Source organism: Neoarius graeffei, chromosome 5 (genome assembly GCF_027579695.1).
Source record: "Neoarius graeffei isolate fNeoGra1 chromosome 5, fNeoGra1.pri, whole genome shotgun sequence".
In the NCBI taxonomy this organism is placed as follows: Eukaryota; Metazoa; Chordata; class Actinopteri; order Siluriformes; family Ariidae; genus Neoarius; species Neoarius graeffei.
Genome location: NC_083573.1, coordinates 12,092,788 through 12,109,695, shown reverse-complemented (window position 1 = coordinate 12,109,695; position 16,908 = coordinate 12,092,788). Strand labels below are relative to the sequence as shown.

At 39.6% G+C, this 16,908-nt stretch overlaps 1 protein-coding gene across 1 annotated transcript; it reads right to left on the bottom strand.

Moving 5' to 3' along the window:
• Window positions 1–232: 232 nt before the first annotated feature.
• Window positions 233–14,874, bottom strand: LOC132885883 (C-C chemokine receptor type 4-like). Its single transcript, XM_060920408.1, has 3 exons — window positions 14,440–14,874; window positions 9,976–10,020; window positions 233–1,402 (listed from the first exon to the last, which is right to left on the bottom strand). Exons 2-3 carry the CDS (start codon window positions 9,990–9,992, stop codon window positions 361–363), a joined length of 1,059 nt encoding a protein of 352 aa, XP_060776391.1. The 5' UTR covers window positions 9,993–10,020; window positions 14,440–14,874; the 3' UTR covers window positions 233–360.
• Between the last annotated feature and the right edge of the window lie 2,034 nt (window positions 14,875–16,908).

Here is a 16,908-nt window from a genome sequence, read left to right as displayed (position 1 = left end):
AGGAGGAAGGTTCTTTCGCTGACGTCATATAGCTCCTCCTCCTCCTTCGTCTCCTGGGTGCTGCAGCCCCGTCAAATTTGCCCAAATAGCCGCGTTTATCATCATAACTTGTAAAATAGGCGCCTTCGTGAATTAATATATGGATCATCGGGAATTACTTTTTATGTTATAAAACATTGCCAAAGATGTCAAAAACGTGTCATCAGCACTTTAATAGTAATCTGTACTTACCAAAAAAAAGCAGTGATATACAACACATGCAAACATAATTTTCTCATTTTCATGAGTACATATAAAATGAGACTGCATTTATTGAAATTTTACATGAGATTTTGATCAAATCTCATGTTCCTCCACCATTCAGATACCAAGTGGCGGTTCATCCAAACTTGTGGTTTGTGAATACACTGATCCTGTAGCCTGGGTCATGAAGCACTTCATACACTGCACGTGGATGAATGGTGTCTGGTGCAAGAGACTGGCGAGGTGCCTCCTGAATTTTTGACCCACAAACACATAGAGGAATGGATTGAGGCAGCTGTGAGAGTATGCCACGGCTTCAGTGACTTGCAGCATCAGCTGGGTCTTTTTGCTGAAATCACACCCTGAAGACAGGATGTGCTTCAGTTCCAGTGCTTTGAGGAATGCTGCAATGTTGTATGGTGTCCAACAGCAGAAGAAGACCACCATGACCACAACAACAAGACGAATAGCCAGTTTCTTGGGATTATGAAGGGTCTGAAGCCTCCGGAGCACCATCGTATAGCAAAATCCCACAACAATCAATGGAATTAGAAGGCCCAAAACATTCATTTTAATGAAAGCTGCACTTCTTGCATCATTGTGACCATCTTGATTTTCTTTTGCATAAGCACTGCAAATTACTTCTGAGCCATTTTTCATGACTCCAATATACAATAGCTCAGGAAATGAAGCTGCAATAGCTGTAATCCAGATGACCATGCTAGCTAAAATCCCATAAGCCTTTGTTCGGATTCTCAGGGCAAACACAGCATGGACAATAGCCAAATATCTGTCGATGCTCATCAGCACAATAAAAAAAATGCCAGCATAAAATCCAACGTAATACACACCAAGGACCAGGGTGCACATTTTGGTGCCAAAAGTCCAGGTATCTCGGGCATAGTGAGCCAGGAAGGGGAGAGAGAAGATTAGTAGAAGGTCAGCGAGGGCAAGGTTCAGGAGAGACACGTCAGTCATGCTTTTCATCTGAGCACCTCTCAGGGTCACCCACAGCACCAGCATATTTCCCAGGAAGCCCACCACGAAGAACAGGGAGTAGAGTACTGGAAGAAAATGGCTTGTCTGGATGTGATAATCGCATGGTTCTGCATCAATGCCATTACTATAGTATTCAGAGTAATCCTCTGTAGTCATCGTGCTGAAAACAGTGAGATGAGAGTTATTAAATGAGAACTTCAGCACATCAGGAGTAAAAGTTAAGTGCAGTGAGGACATAATACTGAACTTATATACAGGGAAATAGCCATTTGGGGTGAAGTTTGAGAAAATAGATGTGTGTGTGATTCTGACCTTAAGCATAAGTAAATATTTTCCTGACTCAAGCAAGGAGTAATATTAAATCCAATGCCACTGTCTGACAGTTTGATGTGTTCATGAAATGTCATTCTGAAATTTAGGTGGTTTGTTTGTTTGTAAGTACACTCAAACATTGATGGAATGCCATTCAAGACAAGTATTAAATACATAAACAGGACACTATCCATCCCTCCATCCATTTTTATACTGCTTACACATTGCGGGTTGCAGCTGAGCTGGAGCCAATCCTAGCTGACATTGGGCAAGAGTAGGATACACCCTGGATAGGTTGCCAGTCTATTACAGGGCAAACTGATTGAGCGGCAGGATATACTAGTGCATCTCAAACAATGAGAAGATTGTGAAAAAAGTTCAATATTTTCCATCAGTTATTTAAGAAAGTGAAAATTTTATATATTCTAAACTCCTTATACATAAACTGTCACACCTGCGTGCAATGGCGCACAACAGACTTTCTCTCATGTGCTCTGAACAGCACATGCAATGAACTGACTCTTATGTGCACTCTGAACAACGTGTGTGTCTAATTACTGACACCTGTCTCAGATTAAGGTGCAATCAGTGTGCTCATATAAGGACGCTGAGGACTCATTTCACTTCGCGAAGTATTGCACTGCTAACCACACATTACCGAGCCTTGTTATCATGTAGTTTTTCTGGTTTCCTGATTCCTGTTCTGCGTATTTTTATTCTGATGTTGTCTAGCCCGGTTTAGCCTCTTTGTGCCTCACCCTACACTTTGCCTGTTCCTCAATTCGATTACAGTCTGCTGTTTTGGATTATATGCCTGTTTACTGTTTCTTTTTAATAAAGACTCTCTTCTGGACACATATCCATCTCCACTCCCTTCAACTTGCATCCCAGTATACTTCACCTCAGTTACAGAATGCCCTGCCGGACTGACATATGGTAAACTGTTTCAAGCATTTTTCTATTTTAATTATGATAATTATGGCCAACAGCACAAAAAAAACCCCCTCAAAATATGAGTATTTCTTTTCACGTTTGAATAAAACAGTATAAATACCGTGTATCTTTCAGTCTAGTTCACTACATGCAACCACAATCGTGGGGAAGACTGCTGACTTGACAGTTGTCCAGAAGATGATCGCCAACACCCTCAACAAGGAGGGTAAGCCACAGAAGGTCATTGCTGAAAAGGCTGGCTGGAAAAGGTGCACAAACAACAAGGATGACCACAGCCTTGAGAGGATTGTCAAGAAAAGTCAATTCAAGAACTTGGGAGAACTTCACAAGGAGTGGACTGAGACTGGTTGTTCTTATTCTATTGTTTTGCTTTTTATTGTTTGTTTTTTATTGTTCAGTGTCCTTGGGTACCTTGAAAGGTGCTTATAAATAAAATGTATTATTATTATTATTATTATTATTACTGGTGTCAGTGCATCAAGAGCCACCACACACAGACGTATTCAGGAAAGGGGCTACAGCTGTTGCATTCCAAATATCTAGTCACTCCTGAACCAGAGACAATGTCAGAAGTGTCTTACCTGAGCTAAGGAGAGAGAAAGAGAGAACTGGACTGTTGCTCAGTGGTCCAAAGTCCTGTAGTTTGGAGAGTGCATTGTCAGGCCAGGTTGTGATAGTCCTTGTGGTGGGCCTGGCTCTGCATCTGAGGGGGGTGTAGGCTGGGGAGAGCAAGAGGGAAAGATGGTCTGACTGGCCAAGGTGGGGGAGGGGTATGGCTCTGTACGGATGCTTGATGTTGGAGTAAACATGATCCAGAGTGGTCTCCCCTCTAGTAGAACACTTAACATGCTGGTAAAACTTCGGCAGTACAGTCTTCAAGTTGGCCTTATTAAAGTCTCCTGCTATTATGTGAACACCGTCAGGGTGGGCCTACTGCTGTTTGTTAATGGTGTTCAGCAGGAGAGAGAGCGCTGTGTTTACATTGGTGTCAGGTGGAATGTACACAGCTGTGACAATCACCACAGTTAGCTCTCTCAGTAGAAAAAAAGGCCGGCATCTTACAGATATGTACTCGAGGTCTGGGGAACAGAGTTTATCTATAATTGTTCCGTTGTTACACCAATTGTCATGCACGTAAATACAGAGCCCCCCTCCTCTACTCTTACCAGAGTTCTCATTTCTATCCCAGCAGAGCAGAGTGCGGCCTGCTAGCTGCAAGCTAGCATCGGGTATTTCTGGATGAAGCCAGGTTTCTGTGATAATTAAAACACAGCAGTCCTGAACATAGCGATTTCCAGTGAGTTGTAATTCCAGATCATCTGTTTTATGCACCAGGGATCTAGTATTGGAGAGATACAGGCTCGGTAGAGGTGGCTTGTGTGGTTGTTTTCTTAGCCTTAGCATAGCACCGGACCTGCGGCCCCGCTTCTGCTTCCTCTCCCTCCTCCGTCTGAGCCGCCTTCTAGACCCGACAACAATCCACGGAGAGCCCGGCGGTCTCGCTATGTCATCTGGGATGTTATGCATGAAGAGAAAGTCGCTCAAAACATATCTGGTGTTGGTCACCGATGGCTAAAAGTCTCTGGTGGGTGTACTGGATGTTCGCAGAACCGATGGTGCACAAACAAGCAACAAAGAAATACACAAACAAAAAAAAAGAGCACTGAAAAGGAGAGCCATAAGCTGCTGCAACCACGTGCACCGCAATCTTGAGCTGGAGACATTCACAGGAACGGTGCTGGACTATATCAAGTTCTGCATCAGGAATGTGACGGTGGATAAAAACATCCGGGTCTTCCCAAACCAGAAACCCTGGATGACCAGCCAGGTCTGTTCACTCCTCAGGGCTTGCGATGCTGCCTTCAGGTCAGGTGATAGAGCGCTGTACAGAGCTGCTCGAGCTGATCTGAAAAGATGAATAAATAAAGCCAAGGTGGACATAGTGTCCCAGCTGCGTATAGAGTCCCACCTGTCCAGCAACAACACACGGGAGGTGTGGCAGGGCATTCAGGACATCACAAACTTCAGAGACTGTGATGTGCCAACAGGAGACTGGAGTGCGCTGCTAGCAGAGGCGCTAAATCGCTTCTTTGCTCGCTTTGAAACATCTTGGCAGCACTCATCTGCTCCTGCCCTGCCCCCACCACCACACAGTTCCTACACCACTCCTTTCACTGTACAGGAGCACGATGTCAGATGGGTGCTCCTGGCAGTGAACCCCAAGAAAGCTGCCGGCCCAGATGGTGTGCCTGGTAAGGTGCTCAGAGCGTGCGCCCACCAGCTCGTCCCTACCTTCACCAGGATCTTTAACCTCTCCCTGGCTCAGGCAGTCATCCTGCCCTGCCTAAAATCTACAACAATAATCCCAGTGCCGAAGAAGTCTCCCGTCACCAGCCTGAATGATTACCATCCTGTGGCCCTCACCCCGGTAATCATGAAGTGCTTCAAGAGACTAGTTCTTCAACACATCAAGGACCACCTCCCCCAGACTTCGACCCCTACCAGTTCGCATATCGCACAAACAGATACACAGAGGACGCCATCGCCGTAGCTCTCCACTCTGCGCTAAATCACCTGGAGTAGCAGCAGAGCTACGTCCGCATACTCTTTGTGGATTACAGTTCAGCTTTTAATACAATAATCCCGGACATCCTTATTAGAAAACTGGACACTCTCGGCCTCCCCCCCTCTCACATGTGCTCAGCATGCTTGGTTAAAGGACTTTCTTACTAACCGGCCCCAGACTGTGAGACTTGGCCCCCACTTCTCCTCCACCCGCACGTTGAGCACCGGCTCTCCACAGGGCTGTGTGCTGAGCCCCCTCCTGTACTGCCTCTACACCCACGACTGTAGTTTGACCCACAACAACAACCTCGTCGTCAAGTTTGCTGACGACACCACAGTGGTCGGACTCATCTCAAAGGGAGACGAGGCAGCCTACAGAGAGGAGGTCCTGAAGTTGGCAGCCTGGTGTTCAGAAAATAACCTCGCTCTGAACACCAAGAAAATCAAAGAGCTCATTGTTGACTTCAGGAAGCACAGCACCGACCTAGCCCCCCTCTACATCAACAATGTGTATGTGGAGAGGGTCCACACCTTCCGGTTTCTTGGCGTCCTCATCTCCGCCGACATTTCCTGGTCAGTAAACATCACAGCAGTCATTAAGAAGGCTCAGCAGCGGCTACACTTCCTGAGGGTCCTCAGGAAGTACAACCTAAACTCCAACCTGCTGCTGACCTTCTACTGCTCATCCATCAAGAGCCTGCTGACATACTGTATTACAGTATGGTACGGCAGCTGCACTGCTGTAGACAGGGAGAGGCTCCAGAGGGTAGTTAAGGCAGCACAGAAGATCATTGGCTGCCCTCTCCACTCCCTGATGGACATTTACACCTCCCACTGCCTTAGCAGAGCTAAGAATATTATCAAGGACAGCTCCCACCCTGGCTTTGATCTGTTTGACCTGTTGCCCTCAGGGAGGTGCTACAGCTGCATCAGGACAAAGACAAACCAATTCAAAAACAGCTTCTTTCTAAAAGCCATAACTGCCCTGAACTTGGATATGCTCTGACTTTATAGTCTATTTATTTTACAATACGTGCAATAATTTATAACATGCAGTACTTTATAAGGGACTCTCTCTGTGCAATACTTTTATAATGTGCAATACCTCACTCCATAATGTGAAACACAACACATTCACCTCACCTCAGGACTGTGCACCTTACATACAGCACATGCACCTCAGGACTGTGCACCTTACACACAACACATACACCTCAGGACTGTGCACCTTACACACAGCACATACACCTCAAGTCTGTGCACCTACCTTACCTTGCAATACTTCATAAATGTGTAATATTTTATTTTACGTATAATGTGAATTTCTTGTGCAATAATTTATAATGTGACTCTCTTATATGTGCAATGAGCAATACCTCACTCCATAATGTGTAACACAACACATACACCTCAGGACTGTGCACCTTCCCCCCCTTCCCCCCCCCCCTTCCTCTCTCTCTCTCACTCTACATGCTGTTTTGCACTGTTATTGGAGATGCTTTAATCTCATTGTACAGTGCCGCCTAGTAGTATTGGCACCCTTGAAGTTTATGTACTTAAAGTTAAGCATCTCCTGAACAAAAGTGATGTAGTGATGCAGAATTTTTCTACAGATAGCTCGTGGTTAATATAAAAGAGCAAAGTATCAACAAAATAAAAAAATAAACAATTAGAGTGAAAAAAATGAAAAAGGTTAATCTTGCTGTATCACTAGTATTGGCACCCTTTGCTGTTAGTCCTAAAACCTAACCAAACCTAATTTGACTCACCTATGGTAAATTACAAATGAAAATCACCTGTGAAGACCTGTCTGTGCCCATGTGACATGAAATGGCCAATGAATGATGAGATTTGTGTTTTGAAAAACCAACTGTTTCACTCAGTCCCTTTTTCACAATGGTGAAGACAAAAGAGCTGTCTGAAGAAACAAGAAATGCAGTTGTTGACAAACACAAGAGCTCCAAAGGATATAAAGCCATCTCCAAAGAGCTTGGTATCCCTGTGTCAACAGTGCGTAATGTTATTAAGAAATATTTGAAGCATGGAACTGTCAAGAACCTCCCTGGGCATGGGGGTAAGAGAAAAATCAATGATAGAAGTCGTCGAAGGTTGATGCAATTGGTGGCAGAATCACCTCAGTTAACATCTACGGACCTGCAGGCCCACCTGGAACAGTCTGGGGTAACTGTTTCAAGAAGCACCATAAGGTGCACACTCAACACAGCAGGGCTACATGGGCGGAGGCCAAGGAAGACCCCATTATTGAAAAAAAAGACACAAAAAGGAGCGTCTGGAGTTTGCGAAAGAGAACCTGGACAAGCCACAGTCCTTCTGGGAAAATGTCCTGTGGACAGATGAGACAAAAGTAGAGCTTTTTGGGAATTCTCACAGGCAGTATGTTTACAGGCGCTGCAATGAAGCATTCAAAGAAAATAACACCCTACCAACAGTCAAGCATGGTGGAGGATCAATAATGCTGTGGGGTTGCTTTGCTGCATCTGGGACTGGAGGCCTTTACCTGTGTCATAGGTATTATGAAATCTGAAGTTTATCAACAGATTTTGGAGCAAAATGTCCTGCCCAGTGTACGAAAGCTCGGTTTGAGGCGAAAATCTTGGGTACTCCAGCAGGACAAAGACCCCAAACACACATCTAAAAGCACACAAAAATGGTTAGAAAAGAAAAAATGGACTGTTTTGAAATGGCCAGCAATGAGTCCTGACCTCAATCCAATTGAGAATCTTTGGGGGGAGTTGAAATCTGCCATTGGCAGAAGGAATCCTTCAAATATCCAAGACCTAGAGCGCATTGCGAAGGAAGAGTGGGAGAAAATACCACAAGACAAATGCAAGAAGCTCATTGATGGCTACAGGAAACGTTTGGAGGCCGTCATCGCTGCCAAAGGGTGTGCAACCAAATACTAAGGAGGGGTGCCAATATTCCTGCACCTGCTGTATTTCTGTTTTTTGTTGTCTTAGAAATTAAAATGCCTATTTTGAACGAAAACAACTTTTCAGTTCCTTTGGACCTTCAATTAAAAGATCTTGGTATTGCAAATTGTGTCAATTTCCATTTATTTCTGGAGATATTACAAAAGTTGTGAATAAAATTAAGGGGTGCCAATACTGCTAGGTGGGGCTGTACATGTGTATAGTGACAAAGGTATTCTATTCTATTCTAAAGTAAGTGTTGCTCTTCATTTGGAAATCAAGGCCCTAGAGTCTGGAGGAAGAGTGGAGAGGCACAGAATCCAAGGTGTTTGAAGTCCAGCGTGAAGTTTCCATAGTCTGTTATGATTTGGGGTGCCATGTCATCTGCTGGTGCTGGTCCACTGTGTTTTATCAAGTCCAGAGTCAGTGCAACATCTACCAGAAGATTTTAGAGCACTTCATGCTTCCATCTGCTGACAAGCTTTATGGAGATGCCAATTTCCTTTTCCAGCAGGACTTAGCACCTGCCCACAGTGCCAAAACTACGACCAAATGGTTTGCTGACCATGATATTACTGTACTTGATTGGCCAGCCAACTCGTCTCACTTGACCGCCAGAGAGAATCTATTTGGTATTCTCAAGAGGAAGATGAGAAACACCCAACCCAAAAATACAGATGAGCTGAAGGCTGCTATCAAAGCAACCTAAGCTTCAGTAACACCTCAGCAGCACTGATTGCCTCCATGCCATATTGGTGCAGTAATTCTTGGTAAAGGAGCCCAAACCAAATATTGAGTGTATAAATGAACATACTTTTCAGAAGTTGGACATTTCTGTATTGTAAATCCTTTTTTGACTGATCTTTTCTAATTATTTAAGATACTGGATTTCTGATTTTCATAAGCTATAAGCCATGATCATCAAAATTAAAACAAACAAACAAAAAGGCTTGGAGTATTCCATTTTACATGTAGCAAATGTACAGTATATGAAAGTTTACATTCTTGAATTAAATGATGGGAAAAATTCACTATATTCAAATTGTTTGAGACGCAGTAATAGATAATGGATGGGTGGATAGTTTCATTAATTTAAATGTCATAAACCTGGCCACATCCTGCACAAGGTGATTCCCTGAGCTTTATTTAGTCACACACAAACCCATCTTGTGGCTGGGTTTGTGTGTGACTAACCATCTGAACAAGGCAAACATAAATATAATCATAATAGTAATATGGATATAAAACAATATATAATCCATAAAATACAATAGTATGAGGTGGATCAAAAGCTATTTTATCAGCTGTAAAATAATGAGGATTGAAAATGTACTGTTGAATTAAACCACATGTATAGTGATACGAGAACTTACAACTTGGATTATTTATACAGCAAAAATATTGCCGGAAAACTTAGTTCCTATTAGATGCTCATTTCAATGCTTCCCATCCTCTTTCTTTTATTTTACGTTGTATACAGAAATCCTTTAGAATGGCTTTAATACAGATAAGCATGGTACTTATGTTATGCAGCCCCAATGTAGGTACCCTTCAAACAAACTCTTTGCATTTTTTTTATTAAAATGATTCACACTTGTTTCATGCAATAATTTCACAACTGTGAATAATCAGTTTTTTTTAATTAATTTTGTGTGTGTGTGTGTGTGTGTGTGTGTGTGTGTATAGCGCTAAAGTGAACAATAACCAAGTAGTTTCTGAAACTAAAGGACTAATCAGATGGTTCACAGCAGTTCATTTACTTTTTTAAATATTCTGCCATTGTATAAATAATGCATTGTCTTGTTTATTTCCACACCTGCATTATTACAAAATTAATTTTAATTGATGTTAATGTGCATGTTATTAGTCATGTGTTATAAGCTATTTGGAAATAAAGTTTTTCTTATGTTTTAGACAGAGCAGAACTAATGATCTGGTTTCATGAGGATGTTTGAGATATCGTATATCTCACCTTTGCTCATTACTCATCTCAGAGTAATTGACACTTGATAGAACACTGTAGGGCACAAAAAGCAATAAAATTACAATTTACATACATGAATATACCCCATTTTGAATAAGCACAGAACAACTGATTTGCTTTAAAAGTGCATTCGACTGCCTTTGCTATGTGGAAGTTAATTTATTTATTTTTATTTTATTTCTCCTTTATTTAACCAGGGTAGTCACATTGAGGCTGTTGCCTCTTTTTCAAGTGAGCCCTGTCCAAGAAAGCAGCAATAAGCTAAAACAGACAACATAAAGCAGACATGCAGATAAACACAGCAGCAAAGCATAACAAAGATTAAGAGCAAAGACATAAAAGATTAAAACATGAAAACATGCAGGACATAATCAAAACATGCAAGACATAAGCAAGATATGCATAGCTTAAAAGAATGGCAGGGCGTGAGCACATCATACTAAACAATACACACAACTTGATAAGACAAGCAGGACAAAAACATACCATGCAGGGCAACAAGATACACACAGCTTAAAACACACAATAGGTTAAAAGACAGGCAGGACACATCAATAACATGTTGGACAAGAGACACTTAGCTTAATATACATGCAGGTTGAGACAAGCAGAATATAAACATAGCATGCTAGACAGCAAGAGAGCAGAGATTACTGTAAAAAATAGGTACACAATGAAATAAGAACACAAACAAGCACATAACAGGTAACATAGACCAAAGCTGGCATACTTACAACATGAACATAAAAATAATGCACTGTGTTCAATAGAATAGCCTTAACCTTAAAAACACTTGCATTGATATTTTAGTATGTCAGCAATGCGTAACTTAAAATCAGTCAATGGAATGAACAAATCTAGCTTTAACTGTTTCTGGAGTTCATTCCAGGTTGAGGGGGCATTGTATTGAAAGGCTAATTTTCCAAAATTGGTTCTAGGAGTTGGTATGAGAATAATATTGTTTGATCTGAGGTTATATCTATTATTTGAAGACCAAGAAAACAGTGATAGATAGGATGGTAACAAACCAATAACTGCCTTATAAATGAAAGTCAGCCAATGAAGCTGCCTGCATACTGACAGCGGGTGACAACCAGACAGGCTGTACAGGTCACAATGATGTGTTGAATATTTAGCCCCAGTAATAAAACGTAGCGCAAAGTGATAAGTTGAATCTAGCAACCGTAGCACAGACTTTGATGCATGCATATAAAGAATGTCACCATAGTCTAATACAGAAACAAATGTAGATATTACCAGTTCCTTTCTGGCTTTAAGATTAAAACATGCCTTATTTCTATAATAAAACCCTAATTTTACTTTTAGTTTCTGCACTAAGCTGGTAACATGAGAATTAAAAGACAGCTCTTCGTCCAATAAAAATCCTAAGTATTTGTAGCTTGACACCCTCTCTATAACCTGTCCCTGAAGAGTAATTATTTGAGGCAAAGTTTGAGTTTGAGAATTAGTAAATAACATATATTTTGTTTTGTTTGAGTTTAGTACTAGATGTAACTTAAGTAAGTTTTCTTGTATTTTTGTGAAAGCTTCTTGGAGTTTTGCTAATGCCTCAGAAGGAGATGGAGCTGAGCAGTATAGAATGGTGTCATCTGCATATAGGTGTACATTGGCATTGTTTACATATGCACAGATGTCATTTATGTAGATGGTGAATAATAATGGACCTAAGATGGAACCTTGTGGAACGCCAATTTTGATCTGAGCTCTTCCTGATGTTATACCATCACAGGAAACACATTGATATCTATTTGTAAAATAATATTTAAACCAAAGTAAAGCTTTTTCGGACATCCCAATGTTATACAGAGAATGTAATAAAATACTATGATTTACTGTATCAAAAGCTTTAGAAAGATCAATAAACAACACGGCACAAGGAGTTTTTACTATCAATAACACTAATGATGTCATTGACTACTTTTACGGCTGCTGTGATGGTGCTATGTCTCTTCCTAAAGCCTGATTCAACTGGGCTAAGAATACTGTTATTAGTTAAAAACTCTTTTAGTTGATTACTAATTAGAGACTAAAAGATTTTGGCCAACACTGAAAGCTTTGAGATTGGACGGTAGTTATCTAGCAAAGTTGGATCGCCACTCTTTAATAAAGGTACTACATGTGCTAATTTCCAGGAATCTGGAATACAGTTTTGTTCCAGGGATAAATTAAAAATGTATGTTAAAGGGTCAGTGATAATTTCAGCAGAAAGTTTTAAAAGTGATGGGTCAAGACCATCAGGACCAGCTGACTTTCTACTATTTATATTTTTTAGAGCTGATAACACTGACTCCCTGTGAATTGGTTCAAGAGCAAAAGTAGGCCTATTTACCTGTCTCACACTAGGAGACTGAAAATCAGACTGTGTTTGCCTCGGTAGTGAATTAAAAAGAAGCCCTGCCGAAGCGAAGTGTTGGTTAAAAGAATCCACTATCTCTTTTTTGTCAGTAATTTGTGCGGAATCTAAGCATATTTGTTTGGGTAATGCAGATGTTGTAGAATTGGACTTTAATGACTTCATTGTTTTCCAAAATTTAGCCGGGTTCTGTAGATTCCTAGTCATTTCGTCTAGATAAAACTGAGATTTAGCTTTACGTATCTGTGCCGTGCATTTATTTCTTAGACACCTGAAAATAGTCCAATCCGTATCTAAACCAGATTTTCTTGCCTTTGCCCAGGCGAGATCTCTGTCCCTAACCAGACAGGACAGTTCTTCAGAAAACCATGGATTGTCTCTCCCTTTAACCCTAAATCGTCTCAAGGGGGCGTGTTTATTTACAACTCTCAAAAAGAGATCCTTAAAGAAAGTCCATGCCAACTCGACCTCTGGAATTAAGGGCACCCTATGCCAGTCACAATGATATAAGTCGTGCAAAAATGCCTGTTGATCAAAATTTTTAAAATATCGCTTCTCTATAATTCGTGAAGCTGATTTTAAAAAAGTTTACAGTTTCGAATCATTGCTACTGCACAATGGTCACTCACATCATTTGGGAATATACCAACATAAAGGCATTTATCAGGTTTGTTTATTAAGATTATATCAATTAGAGTAGATTTACTAGGATTTTTTATATTTGGGCGTGTTGGGGCATTTATTACTTGGGTTAAATTGACAGAGTGACAGTATGCCTTGAAGTCTCTAGAGTCATCTTTCATCTAATCCCAATTTAAATCACCTAGTAGAATAACTTCTTTCTGGCCGATGATTTCAGAGAGCACAGATGATAAGGAAGATAATGTCACTTTTAGCTGATGGAGGTCGATAACAGCAGACAATGACTAGATTGGTATTCCCTAATTTTAAGTTAATTGCCAACAACTCAAAACTTTTCATAACGCTCATAGATTTTAACAAAGTGGCATGATATGCAGATCTTACATACACAGTAAAAAATGGAGTGTCAATATTGCAGTGTAAACCTATTTTCCTCTGGATAGAGTAGTTATAACACTATGCAGAGTAAAATCGTCTAAATGGTAGTGTCAAAAGTGAGAGTTAATTCCCACTTGCACACAACGACAAAATCTACTCTGCAGGGTGATGATTCCCCGTGAAAATACAATATAGAGTCAGATTAACTCTGAAAATCTTACACTATCTATAGTGTTAAATATTTTTACACACCTCATTGTTAATTTTGACACAAAATAGAGTAAAATTAACTCTAAAAATCTTACACTGGCTATAGAGTAAATTTTACACTGATTTTGAGTGGGACCAAATGTTATCTGACAGAGAGTTAAATTAAACTCTTAAAGAGTAAAATTGACACTATGATTTTTACTGTGTACAACACTACCCCAGCCCCTTTACTCTTTTGATCTGCACGAAATACATTGTAACCATTGATTGCAATGTCATTGTCCGATATGCTCTTTTTTTTCAGCCACGTTTCAGATAAAGCAAAAACAATCAACATTTGCAGACACTGCCCATAGCCTAATGAAGTCCATTTTAGGCACTAAACTACGGACATTTAAATGCATAACTTTCAGGCCAGGTTTCCTGCCAAAATCCGATAGTATATCGAGACATTCGGGTCCGGGGTTTGGTTTAACATTGCCAGCCAAAAGCAACAATATAATAAAACGACGTTGCCAAACATGTTTTAATATGACATCTCGGGAAGATACACTGTGCAACAAACCATGCCTTGTGCTTGATACAGTGAAATAGTCTCTGATCGTTAGCAAGTAAATGAAAGAGAGCTTTAAATCAAGTCCATGTGTGGAAAGGTCAGTGTACTCCTTTTGGGAGACAAATGTGTGTATATGTGTACTTTTTGACGCAGTGTATAAAACGAAATCCAAAGTCCTGCGGGAAACTCTTTCCCTGGTTGATGACAACCAGTCCATATTTAACATCCAAAATAGCCATAAAGTCCAGGCAATGTATAAAACACGCATAATGAATAGAAAACAGTAACCTACCGGAATAAAGAGAACAGGAAGCAGACAGACAAACCGCTTAAGTCCACTGTTTACCTCCTCAGTTTAGTCCACTAAAACGCTTGTAAATGACGAGTGTTAACTTTGATGTTGGATGCATATGTCCATAAGCCTAAGATGAAATATGGGAATTTGTATTGGAAAACGGGGAAAGGAAAGGGGAAGGGAAAGAACTCGCTGTCGGTGCAGGCCTGAGAAGGTGCATCAGGTGGGCATTCAGAAATGGAGTAGCAGGAGCAGGCAGGTAAACAAGTGCGCGAGCCAGAGGGTGACAAAGGAGCAGTTTGAATCTGCGTTTTCAGAATTCATGAAAATAAGCGCCAGAGAATTGGTATATGCGTGATTTAAAAACAACTTAGCGAAACATGATTAAAACAGAACACGAAAAGACAGAGACACGAGAGCATTGCGTGCTGCCATCTTGACTTCCGGGTATGACGCATAATATGTCCTCACCTGGGTGTTGTGACCTCCCAAAGGCCACTAGTGCTGTTCATGTTATGTTATGTTATGAAGGGGTTTAAGGACGCGCCCAATGAGAATTGATATGGCGTCCTGTAAATGTTTGGTTTATCTTATTAAAATACTAAATATTTAATGCAGTACCACTCAAGAGCTTGACAAGTTTATATATATATATATATATATATATATATATATATATATATATATATATATATATATATATATACACATACATACATATACACACACATACACACATTTTTAAATTAAAATATTATTTTCAACAATAAATTTATATACATCATTATAGAACATTGGTTGAGACAAAATACTATATACAGAAATATTTAACCCTTCTTCGTTTAACTTTAATATAATTTGTTGGTGGAAGTTAACATATTTGACACAATCAAGAAGAACATGTTGTACATTTTCTAAGACTCCACAAATATCACATAAACCATTTTCTTGTTTTTTAAACAAGATCATGTTATTGAAAAGGCATTTGCCAAACCTCAGACGAGTAAAAGTTGTTTGTACCATTTTATTTTTATTAGCAAATTTAACTTTGAATGAAACTTCTGGTTCTATAGAATGATAAAATCTACCTTTATCACTAGAATCCCAACGATCTTGCCATTTAACAAGACAAACATCTTCAATTAGTTTTGCCACATCATCAACATAGTATGGGAAAATAATATCCAAATAGTTTTTATTCAAAGCTTTTTTAGCTGCCAGATCAACAATATCATTTCCTCTTATGCCAACATGAGAAGGAATCCAACAAAAGATTATTTCAACTCCCATATTAGACAATTGGTAAAATAGATAACGGAAATCCCTAAAGTCAAAGTTTTTGAAATCATCTGAATTAATAGCTTGTAAGACGGATAAGGAATCTGAGAAAATAACACATCTTAAAGGAGGTTTGTTAATTAAAACTTCCAAAGCCTTATTTATTGCAATCATTTCAGCTTTAAAAACAGATCCATTACCAATTTTGAAAGATTGTGTCAACTTTAAAGCAGGAATATAAAATGCTGCTGCACATTTTTCATCAGCTTTAGATCTATCAGTATAAATTTCTAAACTTCCAAAATATTTTCTCATGTGTTCCCTCGATAAATATTTCATAACATGAATATTATCAGACTTCTTATTTAACTTTTCTTTTAGCTCAAGGTCCACTTCAGGAGATGGATATTCCCAAAAAGGAAAACTGTCAGCTAGGGGAATAGTTTCTGGTTTTGGAAAACCATTAACAAGATGTCCAACTTTAGATAGAATAGGTCTAAAATTGACATTTATATCACAATTTTGTTCTTCAGTACAACAAGAGGTAGTAGGATGATTAACCAAAGACCGGTATTTTAGAGCACACTTTGCCTATTTGAGTTCTCTTCGAAGGTCCAGAGGCATCACCCCACAATCTACTTCTAATGCAGCAATAGGGGTCCATCTTAAAGCTCCAGTACATATTCTGAGACATTGATTTTGTATAACATCTAAAGACCTTTTCCTAGTTATACATGCAGTATCATAAATTTCACAACCATAGTCTAAACAAGATAACACAATTGCCTTATAAACTAATACCATTGATTCTTTATCGGATCCCCATCTACTGCCTGATATTGCTTTTAATAAATTACAACGTTTCCTACATTTACCTAATAAATAATCAACATGAGTTTTCCAATTGAGGCGAGAATCAAAATGTAGACCCAAAAATTTTACAGATTTATCATTTTTTAAATTATTATTATTGTATTTCAAGAGAACCTTCTTAGAACCTCCACATTGAAATAAAACAACAGAAGATTTGGTTTCAGCAATTTTAAAACCCCACTTATTACAACAATCTTGAATATAATCCAAAGCAGATTGAATTTTTCTTTGAAGAAATTCAACATTACTACCAGATTTCCAAATAGCTGTGTCATCAGCAAAGATGGAAAAAGATACATTTGAAGGATATAAATC